Source organism: Myotis yumanensis, unplaced genomic scaffold (assembly GCF_028538775.1).
Source record: "Myotis yumanensis isolate MYYU_CA2020_CCGP unplaced genomic scaffold, mMyoYum1.0.hap1 SCAF_6, whole genome shotgun sequence".
NCBI lineage: Eukaryota > Metazoa > Chordata > Mammalia > Chiroptera > Vespertilionidae > Myotis > Myotis yumanensis.
In genome coordinates, this window is record NW_027223757.1 from 65,384,827 (window position 1) to 65,409,464 (window position 24,638).

Sequence of the window (24,638 nt, forward strand, 5' to 3'; positions counted from 1 at the left end):
TGTCTCCTGTATGCACCCCCCCTATTGGGGATTGAGCCCGAAACCTGGGCATGTATCCTGACTGGAATCGAACCTGGGACCCTTCAGTCTGCAGGCCTATGCTCTATTTGCTGAGCCAAACTGGCTAGGGCTGGAATTTTTCATTTTTATAGTTTTATTGGGTATTTTTGTTTACCATTTTAACTTGACCAGAATTAATTTTTAATTGTAGTGTGATGGTGTGAGAGAGAGATCAAACTTTGTTATTCCAACACAGTGGTTATTTATCCTCTCTTCATTTATTTGAGCTGCCACCATTCATCACTCAAATGTCATGTACATGTGAATATGTATACAGGATTGGGCAAAAATAGGTTTACTGTTATGAGTATGAAAAACAAAGTTTATCTTGCATTATTATTTACTAGAGGCCCGGTGCATGAATTCGTCGGGGTCCCTTGGTCTAACCTGTGGGATCGGGCTGAAACCAGCTCTCTGACATCCCCCAAGGGGTCCCGGGTTGCAAGAAAGCACAGGCCAGGGTGAGGGACCCCACCAGTGCACGATCGGGGCCAGGCCAGGGAGGAACGCGGGAGATTGGCTGGCCAGCTGGGGAGGGACTGCGGGAGGGCTCCAGGGTGTGTCCGGCCCATCTTCCTTAGTCCTGATCGGCTTAACCCCAGCAGCAAGCTAACATACCAGTCGGAGAATCTGCCCCCTGGTAGTCAGTGCACGTCATAGCGAGCGGTTGAGCGGCCTTAGAATATCATTAGCATATTATGCTTTGATTGGCTGAATGGCCAACTGGACACTTAGCATGTTAGGCTTTTATTATATAGAATTATTGTATTATTTTCTACATGAATAACTGTAAACCTACTTTTGCCCCAGCATGTATGTCTTTTGCCAAATTGGGAAAGTTTTCAGTCATTAATTCTTTGAATATTTTTTTAGCTCCTCATTCTTTCTCTTCTTCTGAGTATACAGTAGTACTTGTCTCACAAGTCCATGAGGCTCTGTTTTTCTTTTTTTCCTTCCCTCAGTCTGTTTTCTCTCTGCCGTTCAGATTAAGTAAAATCTGTTGGTCAGAATTCAACTTTCTGATTCTATCCTCTGTCATTTCTACTGTGCTATTGAGCCCATCCAGTAAGCTTTTATTTCAGTTATTATATTTTTCAGTTTTATAGTTCACATTTTTTAAAAAGAAATTCGTGTTTTTTTTTTTAAAGTATATTTTTTAATTGAGGAATGGAGGAGAGAGATAGAAACATCAATAATGAGAATCAGTGATTGGCTGCCTCCTGTACAATCCTTATTGGGGATTAAACTTGAAACCCCCCCAAAAAAGAAATAAAAAACTGTATCAGTTTTAACACAATAATTTCCCTCAATTAAAAAAGTTATGTCATTTAAAAATTTTACCAAAAATAAATAAATAAAAACCCTGTTGAATATATTTGTCTTAATTTACAAGACCCTTTTACTAGGAAAAAATGAGTTTAAGACTTTTCTTTCTGTCCTCATGTCCTATGTCTCAAAGGACACTATGAACTCCTGTTCTTGGGTTCCCAGGTCAATCTGTATCATACATCTTTCTATTTTATTTACATCTAGGTGATTTTTCTTACTAATAGGCGTTGTAACTAAGTTAGGTCATATGCTCAACTGTATTGTTCTATTATTATCTTTAGAAATAAGACAATAACAAAATAAATGTCTCTCTTCTGATTTATCAACATATGAGGTAAAAATCAGGCTTTTCACTCATAAGAAATTCCTGAAGATAAATGTTAATACTTATTAAAATGCTCTAATACCACATTTCCTTAACTTACCCTCAAAGTATGGTTCTCTTGTGCTAATAATAGCCTTAGTTCTTCATGTAGTGTTACAACTTCCAGAAATTGTCCCCATAAAGCCATTAGAAGTGAGCAAAGTTGTGCAAAATTCATATTTATATGTTCTGCCAGTTCATCAGGGTTTTCTATTTTCTGAAATGACAAGAAAAAAAACACACCTTAACTGCTCTGAGACTTACTATAACATATCTAAAAATAATACATTATTGAGAATATTAATACAAAGGCACATTTTTAGTTTTAAAAAGAAATGTGTGTCTGTGTGTGTGTAGAAAGAAAACTGACCTATGGCTTTTTTCTATTTGATAATTACTATAGCAATTTTCAACAACTTAACAAATATTTTAATATCTGAGGTATCTTATAAATGCAATAATGTCAAATACAGTACAAAATTATAAATCAGGATTCTATACATCATGATCAACTTCAAATACTAAAAACTTGGAATTTTAAATACAATGTATAAATCATACTGAAAGTTATAAAATTTTTGAAAGATAATGAAATCTTAAAATAGATTTTTTTCTCCAACCAGCAAATGTAAAGAACTTAAAAAGATCTGTAACTTCTCATAAAGAACTAAGGGACTACCTGAAGTACTGCTTTTGCACCACTCCTATGTTTCCTACATTCCATTTTGCTTATGATAATTCTTTTACAGAGTTGTCAAACACTTCGTTCTTTCTCTTTATATTATTCATCTACAGTTTATTGAGCACATTTTAAATGTTAGGGCTTAACATTCTACAGATACAAAGATTAATATGAGAAGCTCAGTCTAGTGAGGAAAGAAAGGAGGGTAAACAATTATGCTATTATGAGTGTTCTAATGTCATAGAAAAACCGGACCAGAACCAAACAACGCTCTGAGAGTTTGGAGTTACACTTTATTCACCGCGGCGGGCCTAGGGAAATGAATCCAAATCTAAGCAAAGCTACAAGTAGAACTTCCCTTTTTATAGAAGAGCCAGCCCTTTGTGTGCTTGCTGGTAGCGGCCTTGAAAACTATACAGTTCTATCCAATTAAAAAATGCACCTGGCATGGCATTGGGTGTATCTAGTCTCTGGCCTACAAGGTCAGACAGCTAAGTTTATCTCCCCCACTATTCAAGCAGGCTTAGAAAGCAAAGTTACTTTTTCAGAATAAGAGGCTGTCCAAAGAATAGCAGAGAATTCCAAACAGTAGTTTTACAGAATAGGGGTTTTTCTTCACACTAATAGTGATATTAAATTATTCCATTTACCAATGTATTTAAATATTCACCTAAACTGATGATAAAAGTTAAGAGTTCTGGGTTATACTATGGAACTATATTATACAGAATCTTATAAAAAGCATTTGGTTTTCTTGAATGATAAAATAAGGATTTCTGAATAAAGAATTAAAAAAAACTATAAACCAAGAATGACTGCTTTTCTTTTGGACAAGCATTTTTATTATGAGGACAGGTTTTTCTTTATTTCCAAGGCGGAAACCAGTTTTCGGGAGGATAATTCCTTGCTGCAAAATTTTTGTCTCCAATTACTAGTAATACTAGGACATCTACTCTAAATATATAGATAGATGCTGATTTCATTTCCCTATCGTAAAGAAGGCAGAGTAGTATATCGAATTTGAAGTTGAAAGTCACTTTCATGGTACCATCTATATACTACAGACAGCTAAATTTATATCTCTGAATCACATCTCTGTTGATCTATACCTAGTGGATGACTATACTTGGACATGAAAATAAAGTTGCTCAAGTTCAATTTGTGCCAAATTATACTAATTATATCTCCACTCTCCCTTTCTAAAAACAAAACCAAAAGACAAATAAACCTCCCAAACCTTGCAAATGTTGCTTACCACATAGCATACTCTTAATTTCAGTATTTTTACTTTTCTTTTTTACGTAAAAGTTTGCAATTCAGCACACTTTTCTTCACCCGCCCAAACCAAGCTTCCACTTATCTACCTTAACTCAGAGAACACATAAGACAAAAATTCAGCAAAATTAGTAATAAGGAAAGAGATAGTCTTTTATTCTCTTTTGTGACTTTGGTTTTTACATAGTAGTCAGTCAATAAATATTTACTGAATGAATAAAAAATTGCAGGTTTCAGATAAGGAAAAAGCTCCCAGAATTTATGGATAAACTCAGAAAATGTTGACTGATATCAGAATTCTGAAATGAGAGCTAACAGAGTGAACACATGGTAAATATTGATTCAGCAACATATAATAAACATTCAGATGTGTTTTCCCCCCAGAAACATCAATCAGTAGCCTTCTATACCCAACTGGGGATTGAACTTGAACCTGCAACCTGTCCTGACTGGGAATCAAACTTGCAACCTTTTTTGGTCCAACAAATTGAGACACCTGGCCAGGGCGAAGCTGACAAATTTTTAACGTCTCTCTTAAGAACACACAAAAGATGAGAATATACTGTAAAGAAAGCTGAAACTTGTAGCATTGTTCCAACAATAGTTTAAACAAAGTTTAGAAAAAGAAGACTTAGATAAGCATTTGACAGTAATTAAATAGCACTGTGTAAGGCAAGCAATACTGTACTTAATATAATCTACAAACAAGCAGAATAATTCTTCTGGCCTTACCATAGGCTGAATAAAGTACATGGCCCCCGCCCCTTACCCCCGCTTGCCCTCCACCCCCCTTTTTGCCCTACACCCCCTCTTTTTTCCCCCTTTTCTGAAAGGAGGGTTATCTACATACCTTGTAATTATTAATTTTATTTCTCAGGGATCATGGCACCACAGTTCTGAGAGAGGACTTTAGTATGTTCATTATTGGGAAAGCATCCCTTAAAGTATAAGTAAGTTATACTCCTTCTGGTTTATATAAATCTTTACAACAAGTCTTAAAATGTAAATAACAGAATTCTTTTATGTTAAAAAGAAAATTAAAGTTTGAGAAGATCTTTTATATTTATTAATGTAGGGATAAGATCTTACATTTGTATCGAATTTTTTATAACAGCATTCATTATCTTATCTTACATGGAATATACATTACTTAATAGCATGCAATGAGTTCATTTAATTACAAAGATGTTTTTATGCCATTTTCACTGAATATCACAATATCAGCATTTTCCCACATCATGAAACATTTGCTGAAAGTACCATTTTTAAAGTTGTGCAAAAATTTGACCTGTTGAAATAAAACAAATTTTCATTTCTGAATAGTATCATTTTATAAGCATATGTAAGTTTAAGTGATGCTTTAAAATTTGCTCAGAAATTCTTTGAGTAAACTAATTGAAGAAAAAGCACACTTTTGATCAGTTGTCTTTGCTATTTCACTTATATGCAGAATAACATACATTGTAAAGATAATTTTACCTTCATGCTCAAGTCAAATGTCTTTTGACTGTGCTTCTGCCATGATCAACAATTTTATCTTTGCATTTTAGGAAAGATAATTGATTACTAAGTTTTCTTAGACACAATTTTTATAATAGAAAACACAATCCACTCAAATAACTTGATGATATGAATTTTAAACATCCAAGTACCTTAACTTCTTCACATAGTTCAGTAAGCCGAGCCTCCACATCCATATCCTCTGAAAGGATTAAAGAGCAATTAGAGAAAGTATTTCAATGTTATATCTGAAAACTATTTTTGAAATTATATAAATTAAATTACCATTTAAAAACTAGGTTAAGAAATGTTTTGACTATATTTAGTGAATTAAATGTCAACATAATGTATATTCATAAATACATTAATCATGTAGGTAATGTGATAATCATTAAATTCTATGCTCTGACTATTAAATGGAGTACTTCAGTTCCCATAAGAGGCTAACACAGTCAAGGAAATACTGCCTATATACCTAAAGTAAGATGGACTGCTGCATCAAAGAAAAGACAAAACATGTAATTAGGTTTTATTGAATTTCACATATTGTAAATTCCACTAAAGATTAGTAGTCTGTCTTTTATGTGTACATGCCTTGCTTTTTACAAAAGCTATTCCTAAAAATTCCAAGTAAAATTAATTTTTATAACCCAAAAATATTGAAAACATACCCAGAGTATAGGCTATTTAATGAAAATGAATGACAAAATCCTCTTCAATAAAAAGTTTCTGATTTGGTTTAATATTCACTTTTCTATAAGTCTAACAGTGAGACAAAGTTTTTCCATACAATCCTAATTTATTTAATGTGTGCTATAACCATCTATAAAAAGGATGCACACATTAATTTGCAATTAAAATGGTAATGTTTACAAGGGAATACAGAAACTAACAAAATAGATTATATATTTTTTATTTTTCCAGATAAAAATTTCCCTAGGTCTGACATTCTATATTTAGATATACTTCATTTTTATTCAGAAATCAAATCAAAATGAATTATCCTAAAAGAACTATAATAGCATAGTCGTGATCACACAAAATTTCATAATCTTGTTGCTTAAAGAGAGTTTAATTGATCCTTCTCACACAAAGGCAAGAATACTTTCTTTGAAATCCTGAATTCACTTATCAACTTACTATCTCATAAGGCACACTGAATGTTCACTACTTGATAAAAAGAATGATAAACATTTAATTTGATAAAATAAGCAGGTACAATTATATAGTAAATACAACCAAACTATGATGTGAACAACAGATACTCTACTGGTAACTGAAACTACTAGAACACATATATTTTGTAATTGACAAAATATATAAATAAAATTATATTTAGTTATTAAAATGTACCAAGAAATAGATCACAAATTTGTTCAACCCACTGATAACTAAAGATATCTGATATGATTTCACAAATCATTTCATTGTCAAATAAATCTACTATTAAGTTTTCCAAAATTAAAAAGAAACCAGCAACAGACCCTGTATTAAAATCATAACTTTCATATGCCTAGATCTATTTTCACATTACTCATGATCTTTTCCTGTGATAGAAAAAGTTAGTTTTAGTAGTTACATACTACTTCAACGTAACCAACATCTTAAAGAATGTTTAAAAGCAAATCTTAACCTCGAAATCTTTGAATTCAAATGATTTAAAAATCATTTAGGAGTGTTACCTGAGTTTAAAATTCTACTTTAATTAATTTTTCTTAACATAATACATATATATATATATACATATATATATATATATATATATACACACACACACACACACACACACATATATATACATATATATAGTAGTATATACAATTTTATAGAATTCTATAAATGTGATCATTATATTACATAAAATAATTTATTTTAGCTCCTCCTGCTAATTCTAGGTTAGAGCCTTGAACATACCCTTCCATATTTTTCAAACATACATACATATACACATATGAGTTTTGGAGTTGCTGTTTGACAAAATGGGATATTTTACACACTTTCTGCAATTTGCCTTTTTTTCTCAGCACTACTCCATGAAAATCTGGAGCCCTAAAGCATTTTCTAAAATGGATATATAATATTCCTTGGTGTGAGTACCTCATAATTTCTTCTATATTCCACTCTGCCAGATGATGAACATTTATCTTTATTTTCAGTGTTTTAACACTAAGAATATAGCAATAAACATGCTTGTACATATATCTTTACATACTAGCACTCTTATTTCTGTTATATAGGTTAACAATAGTGGGATTATTAGGTCAAAGGGTAAAATCTAATTTTCTAAATCCATCCATTCATTCATCTACTCTGTTATTCAACAGATACTTGTAACATAGCACAGAAAATGCCAATATAATGCTAGTATTTATGAATCAAAGATATCTTAATAGAAGTATTTATAAAAGTATTAATAAAATCATAATTTAATTCATTACACTTTAGTTTTAAATTGTCTTTTCCCACCCAACTAAAAACTGCGCCCTTCTTTATATAGGCCTTATTACATAAGTAGCATTCTGTAAAATGATTTAAAATGTAAATTGATAGGCTTACAATAGTTTAAATGAGAATTATATATATATTTTCTAGTTTAACTACTTATTCTTTTTTAAAAATTTTTATTAAACTTGTTGGGGAAGAAGTATATTTTTATTGCTAGAAAGAACACTAACCCATTTCAACCAATCAAAGCGTAATATGCTAATGATATGCTAAGGCCACTCAACTGCTCGCTATGACGTGCACTGACCACCAGGGGGCAGACAGTCGACTGGTCGACAAGTCGCTATGACGTGCACTGACCACCAGGGGGCAGATGCTCCGGCTGGTAGGTTAGCTTGCTGCTAGGGTTCGGCTGATCAGGACTGAGCAAGATGGGCCAGACACGCCCTGGAGCCCTCTTGCCGTCCCTCCCTGGCTGGCCAACCTCCCATGTCTCTCCCCTGCCCTGATCGTGCACCGGTGGGGTCCCTCAGCCTTGCCTGTGCTCTCTTGTAATCCAGGACCCCATGGGCAATGTCAGAGAGCTGGTTTCAGCCCAATCCCTCAGGCCAGGTTGAGGGACCCCACTGGTCCATGAATTTGTGCACTGGGCCTCTAGTGAGAATATAAAATTGTATTCCAAAGTAGTGATCATAATAAATCTTCAACCTTTGTTTTTTTCTTCCTGATAAGAAAATCATTTTCTCTCTTAAGTTTTAGTGAAAACTAACCCAACTTAAGTATTTCTGAGCTAGTTTTCATCTGAGAAATGTTAAGAAAGATTTTGGCTCCTTAATTTCCTTTTGTTCATAATCCTAAAAACTAGGAAACACTGTGATTTTATTTTATTTTTTATTTCTGTAGCCTTTCATAACTTTTTAAAAATGTAATTGTGATGGTCTATCCAACTCAAAGTAAAAACTTTCAATATACTTGTAAAAAAGATAGTAAATTAAATTCTAGTCAATAACCAACATCTAAAATATATAGAAAAATACATCAATAACATAAGGAGATTAAAATATTTCCTTTACAACATGTAACATATCTAGATGGTCCTGACTGATACTACTTAGCTTTTTAAATTTAGAATAAAAAAATAAATGCAAATTGATGCAAAAAGCAAAACCAGATAATGAAGATGTTTCTCTTCTTTATTTCTGTAATGCATGAAATTAACCTCAGTTTTTAAACCACATTTCATTATCATCAGTCGTACCCAAAGATAAATTGAAGGCAATATAATTAAACCAACAAATTCTGGCAATAAATATGGTTTCCAAAAAGTGCTGTTTGTGGGAATTCTAAAAGTATATGGCAAGAGCCAAAGCAATCTTTGCATTTACCATTTCTAGTTTTAAATAAAAACTTCAATATTACAAATTAAGAAATTAACCAAAGCTTATCTACAAATCAAATTCTAAAAGTTCTTAAATAACGGTGGTAGAAACATACTATATAAATAAATACATATTTATAAAATTTGACACTAAAGCAAAATTTAATACTAATTAAGAGGGATTATTTACTTAACCTATTTATAAACATACCTAGACAGGTGTCTTTCTGGGTTCGTGGCTGTTTTCTTCTGAGAAGGCGCTCATAAAGGACCTGCATGTTGGCCTTGGCTAGTTATAAGGATTGCACACAGCACTAGTTACTATACTCCTTTTACAACAAAATTTATTAGAATTTCCAAAGTTGTTATTAATAGACTTAGCATTGGTTTGATAATGCAGTTAGATTAGAATTCTGAAGCAGAATCTTTGAGTTAGTTAATTAGTTTATTAGAATTACAAATGATGTACATTCAAGTTTATATTATTTTATTTTTTTCTATTTAAATGTATGCACCACTCAACATTTCATAGACAGTATTTTCATGTTTTAATTTCTTAGACTCAGAATTTTAGAGATGGCAGTGATCTCAGAGATCAGCTAACTCAAACCTTTGCTTTTACAAGTGTAGATATTGGAGCCCAGAAAACACTTGTCAAAGCCTAGATTCCAGAACTTGTGACTCCCATTTTCAGTAAGAGCTCCTGGCACCAAACCAATATTTAACTATATGCCATGAAAAAAAATGTACATCATTCATCTAGGAGAAAATAAAAAGGCAAAAGTAGAAAGGAATTTAAGGCATATTTTAAAAGGCAAAGCAGAGTTTAGATACATTTTTCAAAGCATGGTGGAGTTTAAGACTTTAAAATATATTTATTTGAAAACTCAAGAAAAGTGCTAAATAGTAGAAGGAAATAAAATAAATCCTTTAATCAAGAACTACTTTAAGTCCACTTATTAAAACTGGTGAATATGATGATGTTTAGTCAAAAGTGTTTTAAGGATGTATTATCTATTGCCTATAATTTAATTTTGGTATAATAAAAATAAACAATGTTAATATTAATAGCTAAGAATATGCAGTAGTTTATTTTGAATAGTCGATAGTTTTTTAGAGATTCCCCCAGAAGAAGCATTCAAGAATAAACTAATAAACTAAGTCAAAATAAATAGAAAAGAAAATATAAATAGTAATGAAAAGTTTAAGAATAATACAAAATGTTACCAATAAATATTTATTGAAGATGAGTCTTGATTTTAAAAATCCCTAGAAAACTGCTATAAGCTATGTATTGATGCCTATATACTCTTCAAGTAACAACAAAAACTGTATTATGCTGTTTTATTCATTCATTCATTCAACAAATATACTTGAGTAAATAGATGAATAAGGTAGTAATAATTTTATTATATTACTATGATATACTTATTAAAATTAAAATCTGGGTTTGCTTTAGAATTTTATTTTTTGATAAAATATATTAAGCATATAATTTGGAATAAAGTTGAAATTAAATATAAGTGCTCTTTTAATTATGAAATTTTCTACATTGCATCTAGAAGCCCAAAGTAACATATTGGACAAAAAAAAAAAGCAATTCCTACCTGAAAGAAATTAAAAGCCTTATAAATACACAATCACACTGAAGTTAGAGTAATAAATTAGCAATAAAGTGCTAATACTGTCTAATGTATTTGAAATAAATCTTTGCCTTTGAAAAGATATGCTTGATTTCTTTAAACATCACTTTCTTTTAGAGGAATATTTTTTAAGTTAAAATGTGGTTCATATGTTTTTTCATTTACAAATATAAATGTATTTGAAAATTAAATGCTCATAGACATCTTCCTTATATATGCACATATAGGCCCATCTCGTATATGACTCTCTACATTAAAAACACAAGAAGCCCTGTCTTGCGGGTGAGCTTCTCTCATTCATCCCTATACTGAACTGATTCCTTATTAAGGGAAGGGGAGAAGTCAAAGCTCTTTAAAGACAGAGACCCTATTTTTTCCTCAAGCACCTGACATATTAGGTACTCATAAAAAGCCCAAGGGAATTATACCATTAAGAAATCTTACTCCTAGAGCTGCTTTACACCTCTATCTTTTGGATGTCCTCATCTTTCCTGCCAGACTCATGCACCATATCTGGTTCCCTTTAATTTTCCCTACCCCTTTAGAATAGAATTCGCTTTGTATATATAGTCTCAAAGCTAGTAACAGAAATGGCTCCAAATATGTACTCTTCAGCACTACAAGCTAAAGCCTCCATAAATTCTACATCAAAACTATTAACAAATTTTCTTATAGAAATATCATTACACATGGCTTCTAAGTTTCACGCCACTACTTTTTATAACACTACTTTTCGGGTATGTGGTACTGTCCTTCATTAATATTGTGGTTTAATAATTTTGTGGTCTGGTCATTAAATTAACCAAAATTTATTATATAATTCTCCTAAGAAAATATGTCCGAGTTCCAAAGAACCAAGTTAAAAAATATATGCACCATAATTTTTCCATTAATTGAGGATAAGTGATAGCCTAAATTCATCTATTCTACAAACAATCCTTTCATTTTAAAAAGTTTGTATTTTAAGCAGTAGTCTATTATAGGATTTTCCTAAGGGAAATAGAAGGATTCAAAGTATAGGAAATAATAGTAAGGAAAAAGAAAATTTCAGAAGACAGTAATCAAAAGGCTTCCACACTTCCATTTTTATCTTTAGGAAGAACACATGAGCAAGAAAGAACACACACACATTCCTATTGGTTGTGTTTCTGTGTACACATTGGGATTTTTGCATCAAATATCCTAAACAGACAACTGATACCTGCTTCTCGTTAAGTTAAAAAAGTTTGAACTGAACTAATGGAATCAATCAATCCCTCTGGAGTAGTTGCTGATAGGGAATGGCACAATATCCAGCATTTTCTCACAGCTGAATTTAAATAAGGTACAAATTATTATACTTTATAATTCTTTTGCATTCCCAAATAGGCAATTATAAAAATAGGCTAATTAGTCTCAAACCCAAGAATTATTTTCAATAACTGACTATTTTTGAGTGCATCAATATGTTAAAAGACAGATTCCTGAGTAACAAAAGAAATAAACAAAGAACACTGAATAATTTAAGATTTAAAAAGTAATTCCTGATCTATTCAAATGTAAAATAAAAATAATTTACTCGGGCCCTATCTGGTTTGGCTCAGTGTATACACTATTGGCCTGTGGACCGAAAGGTCCTGGGTTAGATTCTGGTCAAGGGCACATACCCGGGTTGTGGGCTCGATCCCCAGTAGGGGGCGTGCAGGAGGCAGCTGAACAATGATTCTGTCTCGTCACTGATGTTTATCTCTCTCTCTTTCCCTTCCTCTCTAAAATCAATAAAATATATATATATTAAAAATAATTTACTCAGAAGAGATTACTAAACTGTGCTTTTATGGTGCTATAAGCTGACATTTTAAAATAAAAGCTTATAAAAAAAGTATCATTGAAAATCTAAATAAAAACTTATTTTTGGCCCTAACCGGTTTGGCTCAGTGGAAAGAGCATTGGCCTGCGGACTGAAAGGCCCCAGGTTCGATTCTGGTCAAGGGCATGTACCTTGGTTGTGGGCACATCTCCAGTAGGAAGTGTGCAGGAGGCAGGTGATCGATGTTTCTCTCTCATTGATGTTTCTAGCTCTCTATCCCTCTCCCCTCCTCTCTGTAAAAAATCAATAAAATATATATTTAAAAACAAAAAAAAAACAACAAAAAAAACCCAAAAAACTCATTTTTGCTAATCCCAATAATTTGTCTTAATTATATACGTACAAGGATTTTGCAAACTACAAATGACATACAAAGTTAAGGTAATATGATTTTTTAAAATTTATTTTATTGAGAGAGGAAGGGGAGAGGAAGAGAGAGAGAGAGAGAGAGAGAGAGAGAGAGAGAGAGAGAAATGTCAGTGATGAGAGAGAATCACTGATCGGCTGCCTCCTGTACACCCCATATTGAGGATTGAGCCTGCAACCTGGGCATGTGCCCTGAGCAGGAATCGAAACGTGACCTCCTGGTTCATGGGTAGATGCTCAACCACTGGGCCACACCAGCCGGGCAAGGCAATATGACTTTTTTTTATCATCTACTGTAACATATATGCAGATGTTATTGTTGGATTAAAACTAAAGTTTAATTATTTTCTGAAATGAAATGAAAGAAATAAGATCTGAGGTCACTTAAAACCAAATGTATATAAAAATGTCCCAAGTACCTATACTCTTTTTCAATTTTTAAATATTTGGAAGTATAAATTTAATTTATGTTCCCATGATTCTATAACTACATTTGCTTTCCAGTATACTTTCTGATTATAGTTGAAGTAGTATATGAACATATGCTTTTATAAAAAAATCTATCAAAAGACTCATTTCAAACTTAGCATCAAGAAGTTAGTTCTCAATATCATAAATTGCAGAAAATAATTACCAAAGGTGGAAAAAGATGGAACTGAGAGAGAAGGAAAAGTGAAGCACTTAACATTATAGTTTTAGTATAGAAAAACTATGTCAAAGCTGATAACTAGTAACATGAGAATGAAGAAAATTACTTGAATTATAGGATAGGTCTGACTACTTTAACATACCTAGTTCTAGTTTCTGACAAGAGGGAATCTCTTCTGTTACCGTGATGAAGTAGCTGTGCAATCCCTTGAAGGCTAGCAGCAAAGTGGCACAAAGTGTATAATGAAAATGATAAGCATGATGTAGGAAGGAGTCTGCAATAATGAAGCTGCAACCCTAAATAAAGAATAGATTTGGGATATAGAGTGTTAGTAACCAAATATGTAAAAATGTTACACTTGAAACTTAAGAGAAATAAAATAAAAACCTTAAGCATTTACTAATTACAGTTATTCTAAAACATAAGAAATATGGCAATATTTTAGGAAGTTGTTCTTAATACAAGCAATTTAAACATGAAATGCAACTCTAGCAATTTCAGTGACATATTTTTAAAACAAGCAGATTATGAGTTTTTAAAAAAAATTTGAGGTTCAAATTACAGTTGGACTGAGGGACAGACACTGCTTTTATAGTATAGCTAGTGTCCCAGTGCACGGATTCCTGTACATTGAAAGGAAATTAGAAAAAATATTTTAATATTGCTATTCGCCCTTTCTCTATAATAGAAGTGTCAACCAAATTCACGATCGACAATGACAGATCGAAACACAAATGTGCGACTGGCGCCAGCGAGAGCTTTATATGTATCACGCATGCGTGAGTCAACTTAGCCTTTTATATGTATAGAATAAACTTGCTTAATTAGACCTGCTTTCTGATGTAGCTAAACTTTTTCTAGCTCAGTGAAGCACCCCAACTTCTCTTTCAGGTAATTGTCAGCAACACAGCAGTAAATATCAACACGAAGCAGATTATTATTGTAGATCACGCAGGGAGAATGAAGGATAAAATATTTAACTGTAGCAGTGTTTGACTATATTCTGCACAGTGAGAAAACTTGAAGTCATTTCCAAGTTCCACCATTTCTTACTTCCTTTCAGTTAGGTCAAGTTTCTAAACGTTCTAAATCTCCGTTTTCCAGCTAATAAAAAGAAAATAGGATTCTACTGAGTCTCCTACCTACTTATTCCAGGAGTTCTGTGAGGACCAAATGAGATGAGGCATGGGAAAACGCTTCACAGACATTTGGTTAAAGTGTGAAATATTTGCACCTGGCTATTAAGCAAGGTGTGTTCCTGGGCTGAAGAAACTCCAAGGAGACTAGCTGCTAGGGAGAGGAAGCTAGGCATTGCTATGTGACGTCATTACATGGAGCCTACAGCGACTGTTTCGGGCTGGGCTGTGGGCCTCATTTTGCGCCCTGGGGTCTTGGCAGCATTGGCTACGATTTGGTGGGGTGTTGCTCTGGGGTGGTGGCAGGGCCTGTGTCCCACTTGGGGAAGCTGAGTGTTGGTTTGTGGGTGCCAGGTCTGTGGTGCCATTTATTTTTAAATGGCCAGTGCATGTCATGGCAGCTCCTGCGTTGAGCATCTGCCCCCTGATGGTCAGTGCACATTATAGCTACCAGTCATACAGACACTTAGCCTTTTATATATATAGATTCCCTTCTCCTTTCAGAGAAGTAATGGCTATACTTGTACTACTGCAAGTTGAGTCTAACTTTGCCAAATGTTCTTTACAGGCACGTTTAGAATGATTCTACCAGTTCTGTTAAGAGAGCAAGAGGTGCCAGTAATAAGTTTAAAAAGGCAAAAATCTCTATCCATTAAATTTGGTAAAATCTTGAAGTATCCAGTTAAAATTTCAAAATAAACAACTGGAACCAACCAATTTGTTAGGATCATATTTAATTAAGTCTATTAAGTTGTTGAACTCAAAACATTAATATAAAAGAAATATCACATTCACAGATAAAACATTAAAGAAACATCTCATTTGAAATAAGAAGGAAGAAAGGATCTATAAACATATCAGTTCTTACATCTGGTGATAGCTGTTTTGTGTAGTTAATACCAAAGACCACACTTTCAAGAGTTGGAATCACAGAATCTCTGTTTTGTGCTGGTGCATTTCTATTTAACCAAGTAGTCTTCACAGGGCGAGGAAAGCTGGAGGAATAAGTACATTATGGTCACAAAAGTCTACTTGAGTGATAAGTTAAATATTTAAAAAGAAAAGTCTTACAGAAATAGAATAAAAAGCAAGGGTTTTGCAAGTTTATGATTTCTAAAGTATTCCAAAGTAATTTTTCCTTTAGTAATTTGAATGATTATGAAAAGACACAATCCTATATAATAGAGGTAATATGCAAATTGACCATCACACCCTCGCACAAGATGGACGCCACCATGTGGCCACAAGATGGCCGGCAGGGGAGGGCAGATGTGGGCGATCAGGCCAGCAGGGAGGGTAGTTGGGGGCGACTGGGCCTGCAGGGGAGGGAGGGCAGTTGTGGGTGACTGGGCCTGCAGGGGAGGGAGGGCAGTTGGAGGCGACTGGGCCTGCAGGGAAGGGCAGTTAGGGGTAGTCAGGCTGGCAGGGGAGGGCAGTTAGGGGTGACCAGGCCGGCAGGGGAGGGCAGTTAGGGGCAACCAGGCTGGCAGGGGAGGGCAGTTAGGGGTGACCAGGCTGGCAGGGGAGGGCAGTTAGGGGTGAATAGGCTGGATAGGGAGGATAGTTAGGGGCAACCAGGCTTGCAGGGGAGGTCAGTTAGGGGTGACCAGGCTGGCAGGGAAAGGCACTAGGGGGCCAAATCAGGCTGGCAGGGGAGGGTAGTTGGGGGCGATCAGGCCAGCAGGGGAGCAGTCAGGCATTGATCAGGTTGGCAGAGGAGTGGTTGGGGGTGATCAGGCTGGCAGGCAGAGGAGTGGTTAGGGGCAATCAGGCAGGCAGGCAAGCGGTTGGGAGCCAGCAGTCCCGGATTGTGAAAGGGATGTCCGGTAGTCGGACATCCCTTGAGGGGGTCCCAGATTGGAGAGGGTGCAAACCCTCCCTACCCCCCAGTGCACAAATTTTGTGCACCTGGCCTCTAGTGAATATATATTTTTAAAAACTAAGATTAGATGCTTGAGATTACTTCTTTATAACTGGGCCTCAGGGAACCTCAAAGGATCCTAAAGATAAAACAGTGGGATCCAGAGTAGCTAAATGACAAATGAGGGTCAAGCTTTAATTTGGAAATACTGGTCTGTCAGAACTGGTTACCAACTTTATAAAGTTAACACTTAATCAAATAAGGATACTACATAGAGAAGTAGAGAGTAGGAAAATTACTAAATTTATTTGTTGCCTCTATTTCTCAAAAAAAAAAAAAAAGATATTTTCTTTCTCTTCACTTAAAGGCTATGAACTCTATTAAGATATTCTTTATATGTGCTTCAGGGCACCATCTCAACCATATATTATATGAACCACTGTTGTTAGTATTAACATTATATTTCATATAAAATTCTACAGAATAAGAAGTCTATTCTGTTTGAAAGTTTAAAAATCATACACAATATTATTTGAGATAAAGTACTAGCTAATCATACATAGGCCAAAGGATTTGGACTATTTGGCAGTGTGAAAAAAGGGAGAAGACAGGAAAGTCAGTCAGTTTTGCCATAAGCAGAGAATAGCCTTCATCTGCAAAATCAGAAATCCCAGTAAAAAAGGGAGCAAGTCAATGGTAAATTCCACTTGCTATGATGCATTTTTGAGAACTGAGTTATAAAAGTTGTTATTTAAAAGAATCTATAATAATAAAAGCATAATATGCTAATTAGACCGGATGAAGCCAGGGCTGCAAGGGAAGCCCTGGTCCTGGGTGCCAGAGGGAAGCCAGTGCCGGCAGGAAGGCCTACTCTTGCACAAATTTCATGCATCGGGCCTCTAGTTTATATATAACAAACAGGTTATGTAAAAAACAAGCAAAGAAAGAAATCCTAACCCCACTTAATTTTACATAACTGATTTAATGGCTATAGTTGGGTTGATCATAGAAATTGTTTTAAAGGAAAGGGTAATAATATAAATTAAAATTTTTTTATTTTGTTTCAATAATAAAAAATTCACCTATAATAAAACTTCAGGAAAAACTTGTCGAAGCATAAATAATGAGGAATGTTACCCTTAACATGACCCCTCTACCAGCACACCACCAGCAAAAAGCTTTCCCTTACCCTCTCCTTGCTTCCCTTCTCCAGCCTCTCATGTACAGGCAAAGAAAGGCAGGGAAAGATGTTGCTTCTTTCAGGGCAAAATTCTAGCAGCGAGAGAGGGGATATCAGGGCCCATGGCAGCTAGGTAAAGAACAGAACCTCAGATGTTGCAGGCCCCTCATTTTCTTTCCCAGTCACTAACCAGAGCCAACACTTAATCCTCTTGGCTTCTGATTCTGAGTCAAAAATGTCTTCTCCTTCCAGCAAACAGTCTCTAGGAGATGAGCTGTCCCTTTCTCCTACTAGTCTGTGGCAAAAACTGCTGCATTACAAGAGGAAGCACACATTTAACTCACTAGTATTAGTATGAATATTGCTACTCTATGTATTCAGGGCCTTAGAAAGCAACATTAATAACCTGAGCTAACCTCTATGAACTATATATTTTTCAGAAGAGAAACTAAGCCAGCGCTATAAAGAAAAAGGAATGGTAGATTTAGTTTAGTTAGGGATTCTTATTAAAAATACAAAAATAAGAGATTCAGAAAACTACAGAAATGTTTTTAATAAACAAATAAATTTTTATCATTAAAACCTAATATGCAATTCATATAAAAGTAGTATTACATACTACTTATTTCAAAGTTATATTTCAAAAATCACTTTCTTGTCAGAAAGTTTCATTCAGTTATCATATTATTACATATTAATTAAATCAAAATCTAAAAATTTTTGAGGAAGTTTATGTTAAAATAATATATAATAGCAACATGGTTCTATTTACAGAAGTTAAAAGCAATCGAGAACAAATTCTCAAAGGCCTAAGAGGTAAGAAAAAGATGGCCAAACATTAGTTACTTATTAGAGAACTAGATCTTACTAGAGAATAAGGAAGGCAAAGCAAGTTAAACAGAACTCTTCCTGGCTCTCTGCTCTAAAAGAGATTATGGGAAAACACAATGGAAGAGGTTCTCACAGTTTTTAAAACAATGTAAAGATATGCCACAGGAGGCTCTTACTTGTGGGCAATATGTTAAACTGTGGTGGTCTTGCCCTGGCTGGTTTGGCTCAGTGGATAGAGCATTGGCCTGCGGACTGAAGGGTCCCAGATTCGATTCCGGTCAAGGGCATGTACCTTGGTTGTGGGCACATCCCCAGTAGGGGGTGTGCAGGAGGCAGCTGACCGATGTTTCTCTCTCATTGATGTTTCTAAACTAACTCTCTATATCTCTCTCCCTTCCTCTCTGTAAAAAATCAATAAAATATATTTAAAAATAAATAAATAAATAAATTGTGGTCTTCTGCAAATTTTGAGGATAATTCTACAAAATTACCTACTCAGTGTTCTGATAAATTATCTAATATCATAACCTTTAAGCATCATCCCTAATATCAGTTGTTTGAATCAGATTTGTGTCAGAAATTATAAAGTAGACAATTAAAAATCCAATCAATTTGGAGTCTTTTCATATATTACTGATTTGAAAAGTGTCCATGAATTGTCCATACCATAAGGATAATGTTTTATTGTAAAAACGAGAGCTTGAATTGTATTCTTACATTAATAAAAGAAATTGTATCTCCCCAGGGTAGTGGACAGAAAAAATAATTTCTCCAATGCATTTATTATGATCCAGAATTTTATGCACTTTTAAGCTAAAGTTATATACATAAAATAATTTTAAAAGACTTAGTCAAGATGTGTTAAAATTGACTAATGACTTAGAAAACAAGAATTACTGTATAGTATAGATTTAAGAAGATAAAATTAGTCCATCCAGACAAAAGACAAACAAAAATCTAAGAAAAAATGAATATACTTTTCCAGAGGGTGAATAATTACAGTGTAGCACTGCATAAAAACATAAATTCAGACTAAACAATATTGTATGGTTATTTCCAGACTGCATCATTTTTCTTGGTCAGTATATCTGATAATGATTGCTGCATATTTCTGTAACAATAAAGTTATCAATCAAATGTTCCCATGCTCTTCAATTTTATTAATTCGACATTTTAGTATAAAATGAAAGTATTTACTAAATAACTATGAATTAGAAATTCCTTAGTTCTTCAGTTATCTTTATCAAAGTATCTGTTTTCACTATAAAAATAAAATATATTACATTAATAAAGACCAGGGTATTGGGTTAAATTTACCTTATTAGTGGCTGGTGTAGTGCAACCAAAGATGCATGTACTGTAACAGACACAACAGAAAGGTGGAAATAATCAAACATAACATTAACATGATGATGAAGACCTCTATAGATGTTAAAGTGCAGCTTCAATGTTCGGCTACTTATTAGTTGCAAGGCATTCAGATCATCTGCCCTAGAAAAAGCAACATATGTGCATATAAGTATAGAATATTTCCTAAAGGCTAATATTCTGTAAAGCTGTTTACTAGTAAACTATTCAAACATTTAGTTACTTAATTACATTTTAAAATCTGATAATGTAAATAATTTTTAAAGCATCATGTTTGAATTAGACAGCAATATATAAATCTTGTCTGATTTTACTACCTGAAGTTCATGGCACAAAGGAGTAGGCCTAACCACTGGGGAAAGGTTGAATTCTAAGAAGTAAATGAGGAATTCAATATTAACAGGTAATAGTCAGAGTAACTATGGATTTTTAATTGTTTTGTTTGCCTACTTACGAATAATCTCCATCTGTAAAGTGTAGGTCCAAGGATAACAGAAAACCCATTTCCTCAAGAGTTTCTTCAATCTGAAGAAAAATTATAATACAAAATACTTTAAAAATATTTATGGGAAGTTATAAATATGCCTTGAGGCTTTATAAAAAATAGTTATATAAATATATATAAAGAGATATTTACCTTTTTTTCATCCAACAACATTTTAACTTTGAAGATCATAACATCATTTAAAACAACCTCCTCATTTTTATATAGAATTTGAAATGTTTTACTGCAAATCAGAGAATCATGAACTGAAGCTGGAAAGGCTAAAGACATACCTAAAACAAATAAGATACATAATTGACAGTTAAAGGACAAAATATACTACAAGTAAATTAAAACTTTTACTTTAAAACACCATAAGCTTGATTATATTACTCCAATGACAATATCATTTTATTTAGCAATATTAAAACATTTCTGATAATTTATTACTTTCTATGATAAAAAATGATAAGTACATTATAACCATTATTTAGTTGTACAATTATCTTCATCGAGGAAGGTAATATGGAAATCACAAAGTAGATATTTTAAAAGTAAAAAATTGGTATGTATACCACAGAAGCAAGCAAATTAGCTTTTCAAGAATTTGGTTTGCTTTTGTCCTGGTTGCTAGAAAGTAACCTCTAAACCTTGTAATAAAGAATCTAGCTGGGGAAAATGGGAAATATCGGTAATACTATCAACAATAAAAATATACTTAAAAAAATAAATAAAACAAAACAATAATAAAAAAAAAAAGGAATCTGGCTGGTCATTGTCCCTGATTCCTGGAAGGTGATCTCTGAATCCTTGGAATTTCCCAGTGACAGAAGTGTCTGTTATTCATAGTGGGCCCTGAGAGTTTATGTTAATGAGGTGATTCAAGGTGGGCCCCCAGATAGTTTATGCTAAGGAGATTCAGGATGGGAGTTGGCCACACCAGTAAGACCAACCACATGATTAGAGAGCTGGGACTTTGAGCCACATGATGTAAATCCAATCTCCAGGGAAGGGAAGGGGGCTTGAGATGATGATTCAATCAATCATGCCTATGTAATAAAACACAAATAAAAACTTTGGATGTTAAAATTTGGGTGAGCTTCCTTGGTTGGCAATATTCTATATTTTGTAACATATAAATTTTCTGGGAGGGTAATGCATCCTGACTCCATGGGGAGAGAATAACAGAAGTCTCACAAATCTAGGATCCTCCCAGATCTTGCCTTATGCATTTCTTCTTTAGGTTCTAATTTTATCCTTTTGCTATATAATAAAACTGTAAGATAAGTAGAATGCTTTCCTGAGTGACATGACTTATTTTAGTGAATTATCAAACTGGCAGGGGTAATACAGGAAACGAAATTTATAGCCAGCTGGTCAGAAGTGAGGGTAGTTTGTGGACACCTAAACTTGCAGCTGGTGTCTGAAGTGAGAGCAATCTCAAAGACCATGTCCTTAGCCTATCAAGTTTGGTCTGCCCTCTGAGTTGTTGGTACCAAGTCATTCCAGCAGCCCACCTGCTGTCTTATTTCTCTATCCTCAGATATAACATGATATGAGAATCCATCAAAGAAACTGGAGATGTTTAAGCCAGAGATAAAGCCAGGTGGGCATCTCTGTGGGTCAGCAAGCCCAGAGTGGGATATCAGGGTCCAACTGGAATAGGAGGGTGGTCTGTTCACACTGGGTGGTAGTCTGATGTTTGAGCCTGTGCTTGGTGAGAAGGGCAGCCTGTAGTGAAGTGTCAGAACCTGAACAGGGTGAGGAGGACAATCTAGGAGAAGGGGTGACTTAGAGTGAGGTATTGGGAGCCATGTAAGACGAGGAGGGCAACTGTATGGGAGGGTACCTAACGCTGGAGAGCTGGAGTTCAAATTAGGTAAGGAAGGTGTCCTTGTAGAGAGGCATCATGGTGTAGGGTGTAGGAGTCCAAAAGAGAAGAGAAAACTTTCATATAGGGGAGAGGGTGAGTGTCAGCAGGCTGACACAATCTGATTGTGCCCAAATAAGGTAAGGAGGGTGTCCACATAAGGGAGTCACCTGACATAAAAAATACATAAATGCCTCCATATATTTCTGTAAATTACATCTGCACTGAGTGTTACAGAGAAGGGCAGCTATGGCATCTTATAATATGAGGATGAGCCTAGTCTGTGGAGTCAGGAAAGCTTTGTTGACAATATAGCATTTGAGTTGAAATACCATGAAAAAATGTTAGTCAAATAAAGATGGAAAGAAAGAGCATTTCAGGAGGAAGGAACAGAAACTTATTGAAGGCAAAGTTCATGTCTCATATTTCTTACTTCATATAATATTATGAATATGGTCAGCACTAGCGGAGAAAATGGAACCCGTGTACGCTGTTGATGAGAATGTAAAATGGTGTACCCGCTATTGAAAACAATATGGAGGTTCCTCAAAAAACTAAAAATAGAACTACCATTGATCCAGCAATCCCACTTCTGGAAAACAGGATCTCAAAGACATATATGCATTCCCATGTTCATTGCAGCAATATCACAGTAGCCAAGTGGTAGAAACAACCTGAATGTCCATTAATGGATGAACAAATAAAGAAAATGAGGTATAGGATGGAATATTTTCAGACTTAAAAAAGAAAGAAATCCTGTCATACAATACAACATGAATGAACTGTGAGGACTGATGCTACATGAAATAGGCTGGTCAAATACAGAATGATTCTACTTCTATTAAGTTTATCTAAAATAGTCAAACTCATTGAAGCAGAGAGTAGAAAGGTGGTTGCTAGGGGCTGAGAGGAGGGGGAAATGAGAAATTGCTTTTTATGGTATAGAGCAGTGATGGCGAACCTATGACGTGTGTCAGAGGTGACACGCGAACTCATTTTTTTGGTTGATTTTTCTTTGTTAAATGGCATTTAAATATATAAAATAAATATCAAAAATATAAGTCTTTGTTTTACTATGGTTGCAAATATCAAAAAAATTCTATATGTGACACGGCACCAGAGTTAAGTTAGGGTTTTTCAAAATGCTGACACGCCGAGCTCAAAAGGTTCGCCATCACTGGTATAGAGTTTTAGTCACGCAAGATGAAAAAATTCTAGTGACCTTCTGTGTAACAATGTGCATATAGTTAAGAACACTGTACTGTACCCTTAAACATTTGTTAAAAGGGCAGCTTTCATGTTATGTTTTTTCTTTTGTTTTAACCACTAAACAAAACAAAAAAAGAAAGGAAAAGAATGAATGTTTTACTCTAGAGTGTTAATACCCCAGGGCAATATCCTATAAAATAAAATCCTAATATGCTAAGTGTCCGACCATTCATTCGACCAGTCGCTATGACGTGCACTGACCACCAGGGGGCAGACGCACTGACAGATAGGTTAGCTTGCTGCTGGGGTCTGGCCGATTGGGACTGGGCGAGGTGGGCCGGGCACACCCTGGAGCCCTCCTGCGGTCCCTCCCCGGCCCCGATCGTGCACCCGTGGGGTCCCTTGGCCTGGCCTGCGCACTCTCACAATCCGGGACCCCTTGGGAGATGTCAGAGAGTCGGTTTCGGCCCGATCCCCACAGGCCATACTGAGGGACCCCACCAGTGCACCAATCCGTGCACTGGGCCTCTAGTACTTAGAGAAAAGCCCTGAGGTTTCTGTCCTAAGGTAAATAATAATCTTCCTGACATTCTGTATTTGGGCCTGAGTGCCCAACTATACCACAGCTTACCCTATTACAAACCTGTATCCCTGTTTTCAGGCCCACCTTTCACTTCCCTTCATCTGTTACACCTGCCAAAAATCCTGGAAGGTGTTCCAGAAGGTAGTTTAGCTCTCACTTGTGTTTTCTGTCCTTCAAAAATTTATTGAAATATTTGTCTGTTACTCCTTTTTGTGCTTTTATACTGCTACTAGAGGCCTGGTGCACGAAATTCATGTGGGGGGGGGGGGGGGGCGGGCAGGGGGTGGTGTCCCTCAGCCCGGCCTGCACCCTCTCCAATCTGGGATCCCTCTCACAATCCGGGACCACTGGCTCCTAACCGCTCGCCTGCCTGCCTGCCTGATTGCCCCTAACTGCTTCTGCCTGCCAGCCTGATCACCCCCTAACCACTCCCCTGCTGGTCTGATTGACACCTAACTGTTCCCCTTCAGGCCTGATCGCCCCCAACTGCCCTCCTTTGATGGACTGACTGCCCACAACTGCCCTTCCCTCCTGCGACCCACCTCCTCCGCCGGGACCTGTCTCCTCCGCGCCTTG

At 35.1% G+C, this 24,638-nt stretch overlaps 1 protein-coding gene across 7 annotated transcripts in view; it reads right to left on the reverse strand.

The window, feature by feature from the left end:
* Positions 1-24,638, reverse strand: part of FAM135A (family with sequence similarity 135 member A) — a 109,655-nt gene that overhangs the window by 42,123 nt on the left and 42,894 nt on the right. For 4 of the 7 annotated variants that reach the window (XM_070418302.1, XM_070418304.1, XM_070418306.1 and 1 more), the window contains 8 exons: positions 20,554-20,693; positions 20,371-20,441; positions 19,866-20,039; positions 15,545-15,671; positions 13,683-13,836; positions 9,245-9,322; positions 5,363-5,412; positions 1,815-1,970 (listed from right to left, as the gene is read on the reverse strand). In XM_070418302.1, the coding sequence (XP_070274403.1) occupies positions 1,815-1,970; positions 5,363-5,412; positions 9,245-9,322; positions 13,683-13,836; positions 15,545-15,671; positions 19,866-20,039; positions 20,371-20,441; positions 20,554-20,693 (950 nt within the window). The remainder of the gene's footprint in view (positions 1-1,814; positions 1,971-5,362; positions 5,413-9,244; positions 9,323-13,682; positions 13,837-15,544; positions 15,672-19,865; positions 20,040-20,370; positions 20,442-20,553; positions 20,694-24,638) is intronic. The other 3 variants (XM_070418303.1, XM_070418307.1, XM_070418305.1) reach the window with 2 other exon arrangements.